Raw genomic sequence first — 21,283 nt, forward strand, 5'->3', positions numbered from 1 at the left:
TGCTTTTCTTTGTGGTCTTACATTAGACAGATCTTTCTGGACTCACAGAGTTGTGCTCTTCGTTATTTTGAAAAGAGCATTAGGAGACAACTCTTTGTTTGCGATTTTGCTTCTTCATTATTTTTATTCACTTCCCATTCAAGATTCTTTCACCATTTCTTGTTCATTATTTTTACTTTGTTTGTTCTTTGTTTCCCTTCTTTTCCTGCATCTTTTTATTTCTTTGTTTCTTGTTTTTTAACATTTGACAAAAGTAGTAATAGTGCACACGCTGGTACATACACTCAGTTTGAGAAGCAAGTTGCTTGACTAACAGATATTTAGTCTTCTGACAGCTAGACGCATCCATAGTACCATCCCTTTATTTTCTTGCACTCTTCTCCCATCTCTCCTTTCTCCCTACCTCCTGAACAAATCTGTGTGTACTTCGAAAACTCTCCTCGGGTAAACATCTTTTTTAAGGAAACTCATTTCACCAGACTTATTATCTCACGCTTTGATTATTTATATTGTCGGTTGAAAGTCTTCATATGTCTGGGAACTTTCTGACCAAAGTACCACCAACCTACCGACATGATCAATGTGTGGATACAAAAGTGAACAGCCGTCTGTACTTGATACCCTTTGTCTCTCTCTCTCTGTTTCTGTGATTTTCGTTTTTTTTTTCCAGGCTGTCGTCTTTCAACCCCTCTGTCTCTGTCTTTCTCTCTTTCTCTTTCTTTCTCTCTCAGGTGTGTTTCAATTCTAAGTATTTAAAGCATGCTCCGACGTCAGCAAGCCAAACGGAGAATCTGTTAAGGTCGGTCAAAATTGAGTACAGCCACATTTTTTTCAAAATAAATTTTAACAGAATTCTTTTGATAGAAGTGCGTGTGTGTGTTTTGTCAATTATTCAGCGCATGCGCTGTACGCTCTGGTGGGTGGTTAGAGTGCATGAGGGGTGTGTGTGTGTGTGGAGAGGGTGTCAGACATTCAGTTTACACACAAGAAGGGAAACTGAATTATTCTAGCATTTAAATTGTTCTCATGGATAAGTAACTGTGCATCTTTGGTTTAAATGAGTGATAAAGACCTGTTTTCCTCAAACAATCCACCCCTTCTGTCTCGCGCTCCTCACTCGGGTAGGTGTTGCTAGTAGCGACCGACAAATGTTCTCTCCGCCAGCCCACGGCCGAAGGATGGAAGAGTCAGACGCAGGCAGACCGTGCAGAACTCTTTCATGTGTTAACTCAATAAGGTCACTTCCCTTTCAGAAGATGTCTCCATTAGTTGCCACATTTTGCCCATTTTACAAAAACATTATACAAAATAACTGGATGTTACAAAACTATAATTTTGAATTAGTTTTAAATATCACATTTAGCAAAAATGAATTGTTTTACGTTTAGTTAGAGATTTGTTTTGGGTTTGTTTGTTTGTTTTTCTTTTATAGAAATTTCACATTTTCAAGCGTATCCGAAACTGCCTTTCAGATTCGAATTTCGGAAGTAGAGCCACACAGTGCAAGCTTGGTATGCACGTAAGCAGATCCAGTTATTTTACACAAGTAAACTTTGTTCATCCTAAAGGGAATACTGTTATCCAGAGTCAGAAACATGACAACATACACAGTAATTCGGCCGATTTTTCCGACAAACTGACAGACAACAGGGGGAACATCGACCGACATCTATCACGTTTTGCTCATTATACCACAAATCTGAAAAAGACCGGATGTCCTGTCGTACAAACCAAGGGAAGTAACTTGTAAAGAAGTTATTCAGCTTTAAATGAGCTTTTTCCCTGTCAAGTGTTCGCAAACTTAAAAAAAGAAATAAAAATAATAAAAGCACTTCAGATATGTGTATGGAATGGCTTCTTAAAGAAGGCGAGTCGCCAGCTGTAACACGTGGCTTTCAGTGGTTTGCTTTGTGTCAACTCTCCATTACCTTAAATTACTACTTCAGCAAGAGCAGGCAACCGTGAAAGTGGATAAGAACTTCTCTTTGATTTTAATCGCTCTTCCTCCACATTAAAGGACCTAAAATCGTGAAACTTGTAGAAGACGCTCTCTTGGTAACAAAACGCTATAAGCCAAGCCACGCGAATCCGCTCGCCCCCGGTTTCCGGTTTGCGCACGGCACTAAGAAAAACTGCTAAATTCTAATTGGCTGTTGCCATAGGACCCCGTCTAAACGAAAGAACCTCATTCGAAGGACCTTAATCAGATCAGTCAGGACATATGCTCAAACAAAATTAGACCCACCTGTCATCCCGCACCAACGTTTGCTGGGTCACGTGACGAGACGGACAGCCACGTATCTCTAAACAAATACGGGAATTTCTGTGATGTTTCTTCAGTCCGTACTTGTTATTAGCAGTTATTCGCATATTCTCTGTAGCAACTTGCCCAGGCAAAGAAAATGTTGAGTGAAAAGGCAATAACATGGAAAAACCAGAACCCAAACCCCAAGACTTCCGTAATCAGTAGACGGAGACGCTCTCCTCCAACTCGCGCACTCGCACGCGCGCAATTAGCGAAACAAACAAAGAGAGAAAATTTAGACCCGTGTAAAAGTTTCGACTAAATGTCCACACGAAGTGTTGTGTTCGTGTCACTGGAACAGGAAGTCGCGGTGCGACATGGTCCTGCACGTGACTGCCGACGACACCTGGTGTTCCCAGACAGGCCGAGACTACCGCCGTTCGCACTTTCCGAGGATTTTCGACCTAAAAATCATTATAGGCCCCGAGCTCCACCCCATTCACTAGTCATCCTCCTCCAGCCCAGTGGCTCGACGGTTAGGGCCTGTCACCAATAGAGTGAAGGTTGGTTGTCCTGGGTTCAGTTCTCGCCTCCGGCACGCTGTTCTTTTTCTGCATGTGGCATCTGTTTACAGAGCTGGCTGCCTTGACTTGATATATAACCTTAGTTGCTGTCTAAAAACATTTACAAAGGTATCAAAGATGTGGTCTTGCCAGTGGTCACTTGTAACTAACGATTGCTCTCTTCACATGGGATTTATTTGTGGCCAGAGGTCGTGTGACTTAAGATAGCTTCCTTCTCTTGTTGTCGTGCGAGTGGTCACATATTAGTAAACATTAATCTCTTCCCTTGATGAGTTCTTTTTTTTCTCGTCTTTAACATCTTTTCCTCGCTTTTCTATTCCACCTCCTACACGATGCCAGTAATTGTTCATTCTTGTGTCTCCTTATCCTTCTAATCACAAGCTTTTCCGTGTTCATGTGATAAACAAGTTTTATTTTTAAATCGTTATCCTCTTCATCTTATGTTGCTTTTGAAAAGCAAGAATCTTTTGATGTTTTCTGTAGTTGTTACTGTCTGCTGCATACAAGTTTTACAGTCTGCCATGTCTGCACAAGTTTTATTCTGTATTTGCAGACCTTAGGTTTTGCGCCTGAAAGGTCTACAAAGTGTATTTTTCGCCTCCAGTTAAATATTTTCAAACATTTTTGAGCTCTTTCAGAAGAATTATGTTTCATTTACTTAAATGTCGAAGCTTTTTATGATTGTTTTGTTTGTAGTTGCCATCATTGTGCGTGCACAACTGAATGTGGTCATCTGGGTTTTATTTTCCTATCTGTAGCATCTTGTGTGGCGTGAACAGAAGATGACAGGAGAGAGTGAACATTGGTTCCCTGATATATCATGTCCTAGTTCTACACGCTTGAGACTTGTCACACTATGTTCTACTTCACATCCTGTCCTGGCATCATAACTGTCTGTCTGTCTGTCTGTCTGTCTGTCTGTCTGTCTGTCTGTCTGTCTGTCTGTCTGTCTGTCTGTCTGTCTGTCTGTCTTTCTGTCGTTCAATGTGTTTTCTGTTTGTTAACTTGACTTCATAACTGTTTGCTTGATATCAGAATAGTCTGCAGAATTTTATACTTGTCTGTCTGTCCACCTGATTGTTTGTTTGTCGGTCGTTGGATGTGTACTTTAAAGTTATCGCCGCTTCATGCAATGAATTATCAAAATTATGTGTAAATAGCTTTCCTAGCTATGATAGTTTGTAGCTTGACCCTAGCCATGACATCAAACAGTTTTATCTCCCCGCCCTTCTAATGGTCTGTCCTCCAGATGTCAGGTCATCGCTGTTCATCTCACCATATGTCATCTACCGACGACACACAGAGCAGATAAGCAGCTGGGAGGCATGACGACGACCCGGTGCTTGCTGCGTTCACTGCGGCGACTGCAGGACCCTCCCACAGCACGTGACAGCACGTGACAAGCACGTGACAGCACCGCAGCCCCACGTCCACCAGGCGGCGCTCGCAGGCCGCAAGATGGAGGAGAGCAGCACCCCCACCGTCCATCCTCCCCACTCCCCACTCCGTCCCGACACACTCCCCGTTAATCGTGGAATCGTAGCGCGTGCTGCACGTGAATAAAGGACCAGACGACACTTCCATCAGGTTTTGGAGACGCGACTTTGTTCACATCTCGTCAGCGCCTACACTCGGGTGTTCACAGCACTAAGTCTTCCTGACATTGATACCTGTCTCTACCTAAGTACAGGTGTAACATAGCTTCTTCGGGTGTTGTTTTTTTTTTTTTAACTCCTGTCTTTGTTTACCGTTTACACACCGCTTAGGAAAATAATGATTCTCGAAAAGTGCGGCAATGGCAAACTTGGTTTAAAGAATTGATAGCATGTTTTTCCTTTTTTGGCCTAAAATGTTAGAATATTAAATATTGAATAATATTCTCCTTGTGACAAAGCTGGTTTTGAATTCGATTGTATAGTTTGTATTATTCGACACACAGCGCACGACAGTGAGAGGATCTGAGGACAGCGGCAAATCTTTGTCGGCCAATAATAACAGGTCTTTTCGCTAACTTCATTATCATCCATTCGTTTTCTCAAAACTTTTTTTCCGAGGAGCTGCTTATTCTGAAAGAAATATCTATTTTGTCTCTCTCCAGAGACAGAATAATTTTAATAAATGGAAAGCGGAAAATGGATAGTTCTGATATAGTAATTACATCCTGACCAAGACCTAAAGCCCAACTTGTCATGAAAATAGTCCGCGGCTTGACGGCTTGGACTGGCGGAGGAATCTGCCAAGTGTAGTCCCCCTCCACCCCACTAGCATCCCCCAGTCTCCCCATCCCCAGCAGCGCAGTGTCCAACACCTTGCGTAATCAGGAGACAAGGGAGACAAGCATCGCCTCCACCCTTATAAAGCAAGAGGGTGTCGCTCGGGCTGTTTGCAGTAGATGGAAAGCAGCCACAAAATGAAAATGAGGAGCTGACGATGGTGACACGACAGCACCTTTAATAACAAAAAATAATAAAGAAATAAAGAGGAGCACAACATTTTTTTCTCACATCTCCTGACGAAGCGGCGAAAACTGGAAAGAGGTAAGTTCACAATTTCTTGTTTACAAAATGACCAGCTGCTAATTTTCCTGTTCTTTAGAAATATTCTCTTTATCCATAATGCACTGTTACCAACCTTTTTGTCATTATTCGCTGTGTGTGTCAGTCTTGTAATGTCTGTGCATTTCCTAGTATTACAATCTTCATAAAGCTCATATGTGTTGATGAGTTTGATAAATGATACATTACGATACATCATAAATACGGGAACAGTTACGAATGATATCCAAGAGTAGAAATAACTGATACTCAAATTTAAAATGCAATATACAATATTTTAAAGAAATTTATATGTAAAAAAGACTGTATGGACAAGTGTCTTAATAGTTTTTAATGTCAGGTTTTCACGCTCGTGAACTCTATCTGCGGGGATAGTAAGAACGCCGATGTGAAAGAATGGAAAAGTGATGGGTTAACTCGAACCATTTGAAATCTTTTACATCAACCTTCACCGTAAATCAGTCAGAGTGAAAATTATGTGATTAAAATTGTAATGCTGTTTCTTCGCTCGATTCATGAGCCACTGATAGAAGTTACCTAACCGATCATCACAACAGGAATTCTCAAGGAAGGGTACAGTCGGCAACTTCCAACTGAAATGAGGAATATTGAAAAATAACGAAAATTACCCAAGAATCAGAAAAGTTGGTGTTTGTTTAATTCTGAAAATGATATCCTTGAGAAAGCTTGTAAAAACATTTGGGTAGGTTTACTATGACTCCATGGATACAGGGTTTGGGCTGCTATCTGTGAGTTTATCCAGTTCAGACAGGGTAGTTGTCAGGGTAGATGTGCCTCGTGAATACAAGTCTTGAATGAGACATGGAGTAGCTGTACACGGGAAACACTGGCTCCTGTTCCAGAGACTGTACACTGTTCTAGAGAGATGGTTAGGTTCTGCCCTCCACATATCCTGCCTTAGACACGTTGAGCCACTTACATGTATTGCCCTTTACCTTCACGTTTTATAACAGAACTAAACAGACCTGGCCTAGTTGCAAGACACTAAGTATTTTGTAGCCGCAATAAACAGACAGCTACCTGCACAACACTGAAGTATTTTACAACAGAACTATACACAGTTGTTTAAACTTATTGATGATAAATGTAGAAATTTTTGTAACTGCTTTATAATAATAGGGTTGTGAAGTCTTATCCAGGACTTTTTCATAAACAGCTTTAAATAACTGTTCACATTGCACATTTGTTGCTCATCTTGTGCTGTAGAGTGTATTTTCTGGTTTTATGTTTTCCTGAAGTTTCACCACTTCCTTTAGATGGAGATTTTGACCGAGGGTTAATTTTTACACCTCCTCAACTGTCTCGTCTGTCAAGCTTGGATGGCAGTCAGATCTTATTTGCTAAGTTGTAAGACAGCTGTTGTTATTTGATGTCAAATTAACATTGTGAAATAGCAACATGTACTCATAGTGATGTGGACAGGGAGATGAACATTGATGGGGAGGAGAAACAGAATATAGATGAATACGAGAGACGATTAAGAAAACACGTGAAAGAAAGAAGAAAAAATGCCGATGATGAGATTAGAGAATTAATGCCGATGAGGAACAATTAAGAAAGGTGATGTATGAGACCAACTTTTATTAAGACATGTTCTTGCGAGTTCCGTGACTACAAACCCCATAACAGCAGTTGATACAATGTCCATGCACAGTAATGGACTGAAAAAGAGGCTTCAATGTCTCAAACAGAGGGAGGGAGAAATGAGAGACAGAGACAACAAAGGGGCTACGAGCTACGAGAGACAGATATGGACAAAGAGACTGGTAAAATCGATAACGATAGAGAAACTCATGGACAAACAGACAAACGGAAGACAGACAAAAGAAAACAAAGCCAGCTTTATTTCAATTTCTTAGAGATGCTTTTCGCTGAACTCTTTTGGTCGGTTCTTAACGGAGCATCAGATTCTGACAAAACTGACCCTCTCCCAAGTTCAAAGGTTTTGATAAAGCAGTGCTGGATTGACACTAGCCCCCGGTGTCTACAGTCTACCTTTTTTCTCTCTTTCTCTCCCTCTTTTTTGATATCCCTCTTTTTCTTTCCCTCGATTTTCATCTCGTTCTCTCCCTCTTTTTTCAAACCTCGCGACACCCACAGACGCCACGCAGACTACCTGAGTGAAGCACACGAGCTCCATCGAGCGATTGTCACGGCTGTCCATTTGTCGCCCGGTCGGACCACGTAGTGAGCACGTGAAGCCAGCCGCGCGGCGTGAACCTGACGTCGATTACGTCTCTCCATTGAGCCTCCGCGAAGCACAGCCCGAGACTGCTCTCTTGTAATCCGCCATGATCTGTGGTGCACAAGGGGGACATCACACAAGTGTTTGCTGGATGACAAGGAGACCCAGACGGCGAGAAGTCATCTTTACACGCCACAGACACATTAGGGGCATTAGTTGCCAGGGGGGCAGGGCTGGGCGGGCACCTCTCAGGTACACGTGTACAAGCTCTGATGACTGGGACTAAACCTGATGATGGGTGTTAGAGTAGATGAACTGAAGAAAATAGATAATTTGTGTTGACCATGTAGCTGTGTCTCTGTGTGAGTCAGTGTGCTTGCGCGAGTGTGCATGCAGTACAGCGGTAAAGATAATTAGTCTCACCCACACCCACCCTCTCTCTCTCTCCCTCTTTTTTGTCCTTTACTATCTTTCCTTTAATCAGACTTCAGGCTTTTTAATGGCCGCTTGTGCAAATCAGTGGAATCCACAGAAGATGGGGGAAGCCTGAGGTCAGAAAGTACTTAGGTACGGTTACTTTAGGATAACTGAAGCAAATGTGAGAAGTTCATCATAGGTTAGTTGTTCATTCTAGGCAATGACAATTAGGAAATGAACTGTCTGTCATAAACTTGCTTCTTGGACACTCAGAAGAAAAAAGAAAGGTGGATGTCCAATGAGTGATTTTCGTGGTTGTGCGTGGGTGTACGCGTCTCAAGACGATTTCTTTGATGTAACGGAGTCTCTGAATGGCTCTAAGAGCAGGAATTGCGGAGGTCAGGACTGAGGTCAGTAGTCAGAGGTTTTACTGTGTTTTAGTGTTCATTCAGTCTGTGGAGTAGTCTCCCCATTCAGTCAGAGAATCTCATGGATTTCCTCTTGTTTTCATGTTTATTCCAGACCGGACCTCACCCCAGAACCTGTTGACTTGAGTCTGTCAGTCTTTTGACTTTGGTGAATTGGCATTGAGATTATTGTTTGCTTTGTTTTTTATGTGATGTAAAGTATTGTTGATGGTAATATCTTAAATACCCGATCATGCTGCTAACCTGGAGAAAGACTGTTATATTTGTGTTGACATTAGAACTTCGGATACAACAAAGGCTTCAGTGAGCAGCTTCGACACAAGAGAGAGAAACTACCAGAGACTTTTTTGTATGAGTGTTATTGGGAAATTATAGTTTGAATTATCTAAATGTATATTTTTAATGTACCTTGATAAATTTAATTGACTTTGTATCAGTTTCTTATCTCAGATGTTGGTGGTTTTTATCTCGTGCTCAAGAAACTGGAGAGTAAGCGTGTGAACAGTCATTTGAAGACTAACCTTTAAAGGGCGATGACTGTAACGGGAAAGGGAGACAAATTATGTGACACATGACCATCGAAGTACATTCTCGCTCGAGAAGTGAGAAAGCGATAATTTTATAAAACAGCTAAAGTCTTGCAAAAAAAATCTCTGATTGTACATCTTATTGCTGTCTTTCCCGAGTTGTTTATGTTCCGCGCGTGCTTTGGTCAAATAAAAACATGGCGTGAATGGTGCAAACATCTTGAATATTCAGGAATAACTACCTAGTTATGTCTTTACCTGAAGGTAATTCAAAAAAAGTGAAGTTAAAGGTCTGAAATATTGCAAAACTTTTTTTTCTAAGGACTGGGTAGAATCAAGAAACTATTTTCACAGAATCTCGGAACTTTCCTGTAAACATCGAGATACATGCTCACAAATATTTCGCAATCTCTTGCTATACTGAAGAACCATGATCCTCTAGGCATCACATCCCTCCAAAATTAAACTCCGATGGTATTGATAAACAAATCTCTTTATCAAGCATCAAACCAATCAAGCAAATGACCATTGAGAAACTTTTCCAGTTTTTCGAATTTTTTTTTTTAAAGACAACCAGTGATTTAAAAATAATTACAAGTAAGCTTTCCACACCTCACTGTTAATCTGTTGCAAATCTGCAAAAACTCATCGCTTCATGCGTTTCTTCTTTCTGTGATTCTTTTTGTTAAACTCAATTTTTGTTTTCTTTTCGAAATCATTAAAAAAAAGTCACCGAGGTGCCAACCATTGCTAAAGCAGTTTGATAGACGGAGGGAAAAATCTAATTTAAAAAAAATCAATTCGTTTCAAGGGTCTGGCACTTTGATTGAGTACAAAGTTGGCTTCCTACAGCTTTTGTCTTTTTTTTAATTTTATCGCGGTTGAGTTTTTCTAAAGAGTTATTTTCGCGAAGCTCTTGCTTATCTTGATTTCCTTCTTAATTCTTCCTGCAGATGCCTTTCAACGAACTAACCGGCCCCGCGTCCATTCGGCCAAGAACATTTACAAAAAAAGACCGGATGATGGTTCAAATAAATTTAAACCAAACGAAGAGGCAAAAACGTCTCAATATTTTTTTCCAGTAGCTTCAATATACTTCGCCCGACACTTTTTCCCGTATCTTCGTCGTCCGTGTCATCGCCAGTGTCGTCATTTTCATCGCCATTGCCATTGCCTTCATCATCGTCGTCAGTGTAGTCGTCAGACCTTTGTCTTGTCATTTTCTTGAGAATCATCTGACAGGACAAAAGCAGCTGTAAGTGTAGAAAGATGAAATGTTGACGATGTTTGTGTAGTCGCTTGCTTCCAACAGCTTTGTAGTGGTAGTTGGAAGTTGAAAGGTTAAAGGTTAACTCTGTGTGTCGGGTACTAGAGGGCGCATGTCCTGGAACAAGGACCGGAGAGACTTGGCGTTGTCATTAGCAACCAGTTGAGCGCAGGAGGCTGATGGGTTTTAGGGCCAGGCTGGAAGTACTCCATTTGTTTATGGCAAACGGTTGTAAATCATTCAATCGGAAAACAGTTGTGAAGCGAAGGATGATTTAGCTTTTTTTTTTTTTTCGATTCACTTATAGTTGCTGGCTTCCGCAAAGGTGAATATGTAGGGAGCATGTTAAACAACACACACACACCCACACCCACACCCACACACACACACGCGCACACCCACACACACACATCCTGCAGCAACCTGCCTGCGAGCTTCTTCATCCAGTCAAGATAACCAGTTGCTGAAGCACCTTGAAGATGGCTACTTGGGGAAAGGAAATAATTTAGTGCCGGACTTTCTGATTTATTTCAAGCAATACCCTTCTATCTCCTCCCCTAATTGGCAAGGAGGAGAGATGTAATGAACGGCCATGTAGCAAAATAAAAAGAAGTAAATACAGTCACAATCCCTCAAATAATTATGTTCAGCACGGGAGAAAATTTTTGTTATTTTTCTGACACGAGTAACAGCAGAAAGGGTTTTTTTTCTTTGATCCCCCTAAATGAGGGAGGTCAACTATATGACCATTACAGAACATTAGTGAAGAATCTGAAATTATGGGAAATTCATTCTACCAAACTATTCAGATGTGCACAAAAGGTAGATAAGGACACTACTACGCGTGTTCTATACATACTACATCTCAAACAATGAAATACATAACACATATATCTCCTCCTCCTCCTCCTCCCCTACACGCACATACATTACACACCCTCACATAATGTATGTACATGTTACTATTATAAAGAATAAGAATACTCATAATCCGTGTGTGCATGTGTGTGTACGTGTGTGTGTGAGTGCGAGCTGCGTGCATGTAAGTGTGAATAACTTGATTTCCGCGGCTGTTATTCATGGCTGGGTCTCTGTGTGGTCAGAATGTACAAAGCACCAGTAATGTGTAAAATGGAGACTGACTACCAGGGAGGTGAGGACAGTAATCGGCTGACAATGTATGACTAGGAGAAACATCACACGGACCTTTGGACACGAGGCTGGGATGGAGGGGGACCGGGGTGCCCCTCGCTTGTCCCTCCTCTCAGTAATATTCTTCACGAGCCGCTTTGGCGGGACTGGGGGCGAGAAGCGGAAATGGAAGCATCCAGGCAAAATCTGGCGATTAGCGCCCGGCAAGACGGCAAATCCGCGGCCTCTTCCTGGGCGCTTGTACGCGTGCGCGTGGAACTGCAGGGGAGACAAATCACATCGTTTCCGCTCCGTGTTTCCCCTTCGCCCCTCAAAATGACCAATCAGAACGAAACAGCTGTGACATTTCGCGTGCCTGCAGGGAAATGTCACTTCTAAAAGCCCGACGACTTTTTATTCTAGCTTATCTTTTCTCAGTCTTTGTTCTGACCCTTCTTTTTATTTATTTGTTTACTTACTTATTGCGAACTGTTAAGCCACTGTTTCATGCCATGAGACTTACTTTAGGAAAGAATTTCACTTTAAGTTCCGGCTTTATACATCGAAACTCTCAACTTTTCTTATCAATGAAACTCCTATTGTAAACTTCTTAATGTACTTTGAAATCACCTGTATGTGAACATCTGCTTCTTTCTGCACTGCGCTTAGCAGCTCAGTCACGTGACGAGTTGAGTGATGCACAGCGAGGGATGCGTACCATTGCCTACTGCTAGATACGGGTGGATGGGCGCTTGGAAAGATGGGTAGATAGAGATATAAATACAAGCTGATATTCTTGACCTATCTAGTTAGTAAAGGTAGAGTTTTTTCTAACGAAGTGAGAAGAGGAAGTCTTACAGTCCCTGATACAGGCTTCACCTGTCATTTTCCATCTTAAAATGTACAGTGAGGCGGGTGGGGAAAGAGGACGGAAACTCTACAGAACCAAGAAGTCGTTGCTTTGACCCTAGACAAACACACACTTACATCCTGGTACGAGACATCCAGCCCGAGATGTTGAAGACAGATTTTTCAAAATCGTCTGCGGTCTTGCAAAACTGCCAAATACGATTTTCATCAAAAAACCACAGAAGACTGTTTCCGCGTCATTAGCGCAGACAGCTACATAAAGATTGTCCATCAAGTTCCAGAAAAATGAAAATATTGGCCATAAAATTGTAACTTGCAGACGACCCTCACGAGGTTCCTCTCACCCCCCACCAAAGGAAGGCATCTGCACTAAGAGATTTAAGAGGTGTCATGTGTCACGTGACACTCACCGTCTGACAGGAAAAGTGCAATGGAGGGATGGGGAAAGGGACTTACTGGAGGTGATGGGTAGAAAGTAGCATGAGGACAAATATATGAAGAAAATGACTGGTAGAGTGACAACATTTGCTTCTTCTGATGATGAGTTGGCGGATGTACTTGTCGTGTACTTATAGCGTTTGCTTAAAAAAAAGGAATCAAGAAAGGAACAAATGAATGAATGAATTAAATTACAAAAGGTTTCCTAGACTCTCTGTAGAGATTGTGACAGAACTGAAAAATGAGAAAGTCCTAAACAGCCTTAGAACACTACTTTTACTGTCTGGTCTTTGATTACTGTGGGTCCTTTCTCTTCACACACTATTATCAACAGCCTTCACCACAGCAGCATGTCTTGAAAAACTTGATAACAGAACCAAACAAGCTATGATCATTTTTTTAAATAACCACGTTCATGCAAATTCCTCAGTTTCGTATGGTCTTCGAGCTTTCCAGCGCAATGCTGTCACCTTGAAACTGAATACTTCTATTTTTATTTCATGATTCTCTGGTACATCATCAATAATCAATCATCCTTCTATCATCCATTATCACTCTGCAAATATGGAACTAACAGTTCCGTAGCAATTTATTCATTATACTCACAGATTCAACAGCATTTTTTCGATTAAGAAAGTCCAACTGGAAAACATAGCATCATCACATTATTCCTCTTGCAGTCGTAAAAGATGTCTAAGCATCCTATTAAATCTGTGAGAACAATATTTGAGGATAATCGTTGGTTGCACGAGGGATTTTTACCACCAAGTATGTTAAAACTTCACAGCTTTGAAGTAGAAAGTTGAGTTCCCACCATAATCAGTTTTCATCGATCTTAAAAAAGCATTCAATTCTTTCAGGATACAGCATCGCCAAAAGGCTCCTAAGAAATTACTGGCAGCATTCTTGAAGAGGATGATTCTCTCTCAAAGAATTTTACAATTTACAAAATGACACATCAAAGTCTGATTACAAGGATTTCATGAAATTAGTGTCATCTGGCTAAAATGCTCGTCAGGGAGTTCTGTCGATTTTTAGGATTTCGGTCTTTCATAAGCACTTCTCTAAGACGATGCTCTCAGTGTGTTTACACTCTTGTGTTTTTCGTGACAACTTAATAATAGAAAACACTTTCTAAGCTTACTTTTATGATTAAAAGGTGTTGTAAGAAGGAATGCTTTAAAAAGCTATAAACATTGCTTATAAGTTAGCAACTGTGGAGTTTGTATGATCACGTGACAACACTCACAGTCGTCATCTGACATTTCGCTGGAGAATGGTGGAGAGATTTTACTCAGTTTCCTCCCAAACTTTGGAGGCTTAGAATTAATGGTTACAATCAGCTTTTTAAGCAACCGTGGAGATGTTAATAAAGGGTAATTACCACTGGTAGAAAATAGGTTAAATACACAAAGAAGGTCAGCTGAGGGCATGGACACATCTCTCCCGTCTAATGCGGGTGGATTAAGAGTTGATTTATCCAACTACTGACTGAATGTGTGTGTCGGGCCGCCTGCCAGGCCCTGCTAAGCACTATGACCAGAACAGGTAGAGAACAAAAACTATTCATCAAATCTCTTTGAGACCTTGACCGGAAAATGGAACAGTAAAAGCTAATAGAAGGAATTTTTTTTTTTTTTTTTTTTTTTTTGGTAGTTGTTCCCGACATGCTGACTGAGTGAAAGACGATGAATTAAGATATCTATTTTATTCTGAAAGCTCCATTGTTACAGACTCACGGCCATTCACACAAACACACAAACACAAACACAAACTCAAACACAAACACAAACACAAACTCATACACACATGTACAAATATTGAGACAGATATAGATGCACAGATAAGCATCGTGTTCGGTAAATGTTAGGAGTTTGTGTTAATTATTCTCACACACAAAAATGAAAATATTGTTTGGTGAACTTTCCTAAGTGTTTTTAAGAGTCCTTCACGACAGCAGCCTTTGCATCGTCCTGCCCCGAAGGTATGGAGCATCGTCTGGAACCACTAACCAGCAGACATGGAAACGATGACCAAAGGCAAAGAATTTGAGGGTTTAGGGACCTCGACGTTGACCACTAATAGTTGTTAGCTAGTGGCCAGAGGACCACACCTCTTGATGGACAAATTACTGACGATAGACATTGACAATGGAAGAGGACGTTGACAGCATGACGACCATGCTGCCTTTTCAGACTTCTCAACAATAAAAAAAATTCTACAAGAGAAGGATAATTTTTATGGAAATGCGAGTGTTGTTGCAGAAAGCAGGTTCACTGGAAACTTTTAATCAGATAACAAAAGACGGTCGTGAAGAACCCAGGAGATTGCTATGTTAGCCCCTCGTATCTTCTTGTCTTGAAGAGAGCCTTTGGTCCCGGAGAATCCTTGTAAGTTTGCGAGGGCGCGACAAGGTGACTCCTGGCACGCGAGTCAGATTGTCAGGCGCTGGCGGGGACGTGGGATCGGCCCCCGGGACCCGAGGACTGGGATCGACTCCTCGCACGACACGTCACAAACATCGTTAGCTGAGCTGCAATCAATGACTCACTGATGAGATAGACGCTTCGTCTAATGGAACATAACTCTGTGGCCAACAAGATGGTGTGAGGAAGCTTCTCGTCTGCACTCCGAGGGACGAGCGGCTATAAAGCTCGCTTATTAGCATGAGTGCGTGCCCGTGGTCAAGGATCAAACCTCGCACTTCACCCCCCGCCTGTCAACACAAAAATACAAGGAAGGTGTCGGTAATAGGTCTATAAACATTTCTGAGACACGAACTTTGCATACGGGGAGTGGTGAGGGAGTTCGGTCTTTTTTATTTCCTGCTACAGCTATTTTGTGTAAAAATTGTTGTTCCTTGCTGTCTTTAGATAATTTTTATTTAAATACAAGTTTTAGCCAATGTATGGATCACAGATCGGTATTATTCACTTTAAAAGAAACTTCCTATAACCATATTTTCGCATGTTCTTATTTCAATGATGGGAAAGAAGGAAAATGCTTAAAGAGGTGTTTCTGTAAACCATAAAATTTCTGTAATTATCTTTGAAAATTTAGTTCGCAGAACTAGATGATTGTACGAACTGATGAATAAATGAACGATAGCTGTTGAGAAAAAGACTTCAGTTACTTTAGGAATAAATGTATAAAGATGTCTCTGAGCAACAGCTTCCTGTTTCAAATTTTCAATGGTTTCTTTTGATGTCTTTGTCGGAATTATTTCTCAGTCCTGTCTCTCTGATTCTGACATTGCACATGTATATGCCGAGTTCTGCAATCTCCAATTATTTCAACGGAAACAGTTATATTATCCATTTTGCCACTCAATGATGGCATAGAGGTCTTCAAACTTTAAAAGCAAGTTGTGAAGTACTTGACTTGTGGGCAGAAATATTTTGTTCATTCTGATACACTTCTTAACGCCATTGGATTTACTGGACCATTGTAACCCATTGGCGTGTTGTGTGTTGTTCTGGTCTGATGAACCCAGATATACACACAAACACACACAGACAGACAATACAGATATACACACAAACACACACAGACACACAATACAGATATACACACAAACACACACAGACACACAATACAGATATACACACAAACACACACAGACATTGGCTTCCTGCACTCCCATTTGAACACCTCCCCGTGTCATCAACAACTGTCAGTTCATTCACCTGACTGAGCCAGGGTCAGCCCAAGTAAATCCCTGTTTTTTGTTCTGCCTGGTGCCGTGGTAATGGAGTGTTAACAAAACCATAAAAACATTTGGAAAAATCGAATCAACTCAATTGCCAATCTGCATCATCCTCGCCTCAAAATCACGAACTGTCCCAGCGGAACGAATGGGCTTCTGGTTCTAGAAACAGTGACTTCGCTTGTGTTACCTTTCATTCATTGCTTCCTTTGATCGTCAGTCACCCGTATGTTGGCGATGATTGTGATGAGCAACGGTTGGTGAGTTCTGTGTTCTGACTTGTGAACAGAGCTCCAGATGGTGGACATATTTCTCGGAGACTGGAGATTTCTGTGTTTCTCGTCAGACAAGCTAGAAGACATTATCTCTATTCATTAAATGAAGATTAGCACAAACGATTAATACAGAAATTCTTTAATTCATTAATCTTCAATTAATCCCCCCCCAAAAAAAAAAAAATCTTCAGTTTATTTGTTTGTATGTTGAAGAAAAAATTCGAAAACAATGACAGTGCTTGCCAGTTTCTTTTGAATTCAGTATGAAATGTTAAATTAGCTTTGATTATAATAAAAGTAAATTTTTAGTTGGGGTGGCCTATACCTTTAACATTGTTTAGACACTTTAGATAAACTTTAGACTTTAATTATCAAAATTAGAACAGCGATGAATTTTTTTACTGAAAAAAATTAGAACACTTTATACTCTTCTTATTTAGCAGTCAGAATTAATTTTTTTTTTTAAATGTTTGACATTCAACTATCAGAACTAACCACTTTTGACTGTTATTATCACGGTTAGAATACGTTTGATTTTATTTAATTGTCAGAATTACACCATTTTAGACTATTTACTTTTCAGAAGTAGAAATTTTAGACATTGAATAATTCTGAGAATACGATAATTTGAGATTAAAAAAATTAGAGTGTTTCATTTTCGTGACCAGTGAGACTGAAGGTTGGAGAGTCAAGCTAACAATCACTGTGCACAATGCATGAAGAAAGCCACGAGGTTAGGAATAATTATTTAACATACTGAAGTCATTCACCAGAACATGCCTTCCTGACAAACCATTTCTTATCATAACAAGAGTTCGTCGATGGGAGACGCGCATTGATTTGTCTTCTCATGTATGCCGGTCGTCTGCTCAGGTAACAGTTTGTTTACTCGCGTGCGCGAGCTGTTTACTCCGGCTCACAGGCTACGAGCTCAAGTAGCCAATTTGACTGCTCGGGTATGCAATATCACAACTAATTGCCTCTGAGTTCTGATTGTTAACAGACTTTTCCCGGGAATGGGATGACCGACTCACTGCTATTCACTTCTTGGCAGATAACAAAGCCTCTGCCCCTGACAGTCTTTAACTCAGGAAGTACAAACACAATACAATACAATACTTAATATCTTTATTAATTCTTTTCATGAAATATTTTTGTCTCTCAGCAATAACAAGAGAACATCACTTTATATCAAAGAATAACACAGGATATTAAGTACCACATTAAGTAGATTCTCGTGGAATACAGTTCCAGGGAATGTTTTATTAGGGAAGAAAAAGAGTGAATAAATTACCTGAGTATTTTAAAAAGCTTATAAACCTGGAAAAAGTATTGCAGTCAAAGTTAGAAATACAAAATAAATGTTGTACAGTCCAACAACATGGGCTTCTGAAATGAATTTTTTGTTATTTTTGAGGTGGTGGAGCGGCTGGGTAGGTTCTAGTGGTGCAAGGATCTGACAGTGTCATGTCACTAATGAGAGTCTGTCTCATGGGATCATTAACCTGTGTTTATTCTCTTCGCTTTCCTTCTACTTCATTTGCTTTCCTCATACATGAGTGCTTTCATCCACATTTTGCTGTCCGCCTGGTCATTCAGAACAGGACATTGCACACCTGAGTGGACCGCATGCACGAGTTACTAAACAATGACATTTATAAGCAAAGGTGGCTGTCCTTTGTTGCAGGTAACATGGCGACAAGATGCTTGGCTTTCTTCATCATGGCGCTCACAAGCTGGGCCTGCACTGGCCGACAAGCAGGTAGGACGCACGAGACTACACCTTTCATACAAGTCTTGGAATTACATTTATACCTTCAATTTTTGTTAATGTCAAGTGTGGGGACCCCAGTATTTTGCCGTGTAGGGCCACAGTGTTCTCGGGTACTAAAAGAACTCCAGAGTGTCAGGAAACATGTACATCTTCACGGTCGTTAAGCACTGCAGTGAGGCGGCAAAAGAACAGACTCCAGGCAGAAGCAAGTTATCCAGGAAAGCAATTGTTCTAACCAGAAAGAAGACAACTTATTTTCAGCTTCAGGAAGTTCGAAAAAAAATCGCCTAAACTATGAAAGCCCTGCACTTACACGTTAATCACTTGGACTTTATACATAACCCTTAAAATAAATACTTCATCCCTTGTTTATCTTGCATTATACTTCTCCCTTACAGTACCTTGTGATGTAACTTCCTTTTAGAGAATGACAGATGAGCATGGACACTGAGACCGAGAGGGCAGCACCAAGAATGTGATGTGCATTCAATCGTGATTTTATGTCTGATGAATTATTGTCCGCTGTTCTCTGTGCAAGAAACTATTTCCCTAAAGTGAAACTCCTCTCCCTTGGCTCCTGAGACATACGCCTACAAACATCACTGTCACTCATGTCTAATTAATGTCTGATCCCAGCTTTACCCGATTATTGGGAAAAAAGTGTTGCACACTAGTTCTGTACAAACACGTGTATCGTCTGTTTAAACAGCGATTATAAAACCAAAGCACCCACATTTAACCGCATATAATCAATAGAATTAATATTCCTGTTTAATAACATGATGAACTTGGTCATCACGGGATCGTTTTATTCTTACAGTGGCTGAGCGCTGGGCCGGAAGTGACGACAACGCTGAGCTCGTTAACTCATCGACAGCCACCACAGGCAACTCCAGCAGCTCCTACCTCCGTCTGCTCCGTCTCTTTGGAGGAAATGCGCTGCCAGAACTCTTGGGAAACCGACCTGCAGATGATGGTGGTGCAGATAAAAGGAGGAGGACATTAAAGCTTTCACATCCTCCGGCGATGTCACGTACCGCTATCTGGACCTCAGCAAGCGGAACGTGGATCCTCATCACTTCTTTGTCGGCCTGGGTAAGACGGAGCATGGATCCTAAACACTTCTTTGTCGGCCTGGGCAAACGAAGCATGGATCCTCATCACTTCTTTGTCGGCCTGGGCAGACGGAGCATGGATCCTAAACACTTCTTTGTCGGCCTGGGCAAACGAAGCATGGATCCTAAACACTTCTTTGTCGGCCTGGGCAGACGGAGCATGGATCCTAAACACTTCTTTGTCGGCCTGGGCAAACGGAGCATAGATCCTCGTCACCTCTTTGTTGGACTGGGCAAACGAACAATGGATCCTAAACACTTCTTTGTCGGCCTGGGCAAAGGGAGCATGGATCCTAATCACCTCTTTGTTGGCCTGGGCAAACGAAATTTGGATCCTCATCCCTTCTTCGTCGGTCTGGGCAAACGGATCATGGATACTCGTCATCTTTTCGTTGGCTTGGGCAAACGGAACATGGATACTCGCCATCTCTTCGTCGGTCTGGGCAAACGAAACATGGATAGTCGTCATCTTTTCGTTGGCTTGGGCAAACGGAACATGGATAGTCGTCATCTTTTTGTCGGGCTGGGCAAACGAGGCTTTGTTCCTGCTTCGAAGAAACAAAGCCTGGATGATTCCAAAACCAGTTTTGGTATTTCTAAGCAAAAGCGGTCATTGAGGGAATTTGAGCAAGGTGTTTACTCCTACCCTAGACTACCGGTATGGCGAAACACTGGAATCCCAGCCTCAAGCTTTCGATGAAAAGTTTAATGTCAGAAGGCCAATTCTGAATGGACAGGTGCAGCAAACTGAAGCTAAGTATTTCAGTGATGTCGAAGACGCTTCAGACTTACCAGATCCTGTCGTGGACAAACGAAGCATGGACACTCATCGTTTTAATGTAGGACTGGGTAAACGAATGAAAGTGGTTAACCTCCAGCAAGGAGGAGTGAGCAGTTTTCACGCGGGGATTAGTCTCAACAAAAAGGCAGTTTCCTTTTGGAGGACAGGAAGACACGAATCTCGTCTCAAGAGCAGGGTGAGCGCACCACGTACGCTCACATGGCGTGACAAAAAGCGACATCTGAACCCCTACTATTTCAAGGTTGGCCTCGGGAAGCGGCAGGTGGCGAGCGGGGAAATGGACAGAGCGGAAGCGGCGCCATCTTTCGCACGAGACGAGCTTCCGGCGTTGCTTTACGATACCGAGGATGGCGACTTAGATTTTGAAGAAAACCCTGTTTTTCCTACCGACGAGGTTACCAACTCCTGGCCCGAAGATGATGCCATCGAGCAGACGATGGACATCAGCAGCAGAAGTGAGTCAGACGACCGCGTCTAGTGTACAGCAACGACTGAAAGAACGGCTGATGACGTCAGCTCCAGGTCACTGGTTCACACGCCGTTCTATCAACGATTCGCTGACACACAGCGGAGGTGGTGGACAGTGCATGTCAAGTCAGCAGCTTGCCCACAGTCACACAATGCCCACACTTACACAGCTTGCTCACACTTTCACAATTTACCCACAGTCACACAGCTTGCCCACAGTCACATAACTTGTCCACAGTCACACAGCTTGCCCACAGTCACACAACTTGTGCGGCGTGTTTCAGGCTAGGTCACGTGCACAGACTGGCTCGTTAAACCTTTAATGGCAACAAAGACGAAGCACGACATGCAGGACTGTTTTGTCGGCTTCGTTTCTGGCTTTCGAGTTCTTGCGTTAATGAAAGTTTCGTAAATAAATCTGTAAAATCGTTTCCTTCATGTATTTGCTGTATTTTAGTCTTTTCTTAAGAATTTC

At 41.7% G+C, this 21,283-nt stretch overlaps 1 protein-coding gene across 1 annotated transcript; it reads left to right on the forward strand.

Moving 5' to 3' along the window:
* The first annotated feature begins 4,162 nt into the window (after positions 1 to 4,162).
* On the forward strand, positions 4,163 to 21,231 carry LOC112572849 (buccalin-like). The gene is made up of 3 exons (XM_025252755.1): positions 4,163 to 5,366; positions 18,337 to 18,411; positions 19,244 to 21,231. Exons 2-3 carry the CDS (start codon positions 18,342 to 18,344, stop codon positions 20,236 to 20,238), a joined length of 1,065 nt encoding a protein of 354 aa, XP_025108540.1. The 5' UTR covers positions 4,163 to 5,366; positions 18,337 to 18,341; the 3' UTR covers positions 20,239 to 21,231.
* Positions 21,232 to 21,283: the final 52 nt, after the last annotated feature.

The sequence above is a fragment of the Pomacea canaliculata genome, linkage group LG9, assembly GCF_003073045.1.
Source record: "Pomacea canaliculata isolate SZHN2017 linkage group LG9, ASM307304v1, whole genome shotgun sequence".
In the NCBI taxonomy this organism is placed as follows: Eukaryota; Metazoa; Mollusca; class Gastropoda; order Architaenioglossa; family Ampullariidae; genus Pomacea; species Pomacea canaliculata.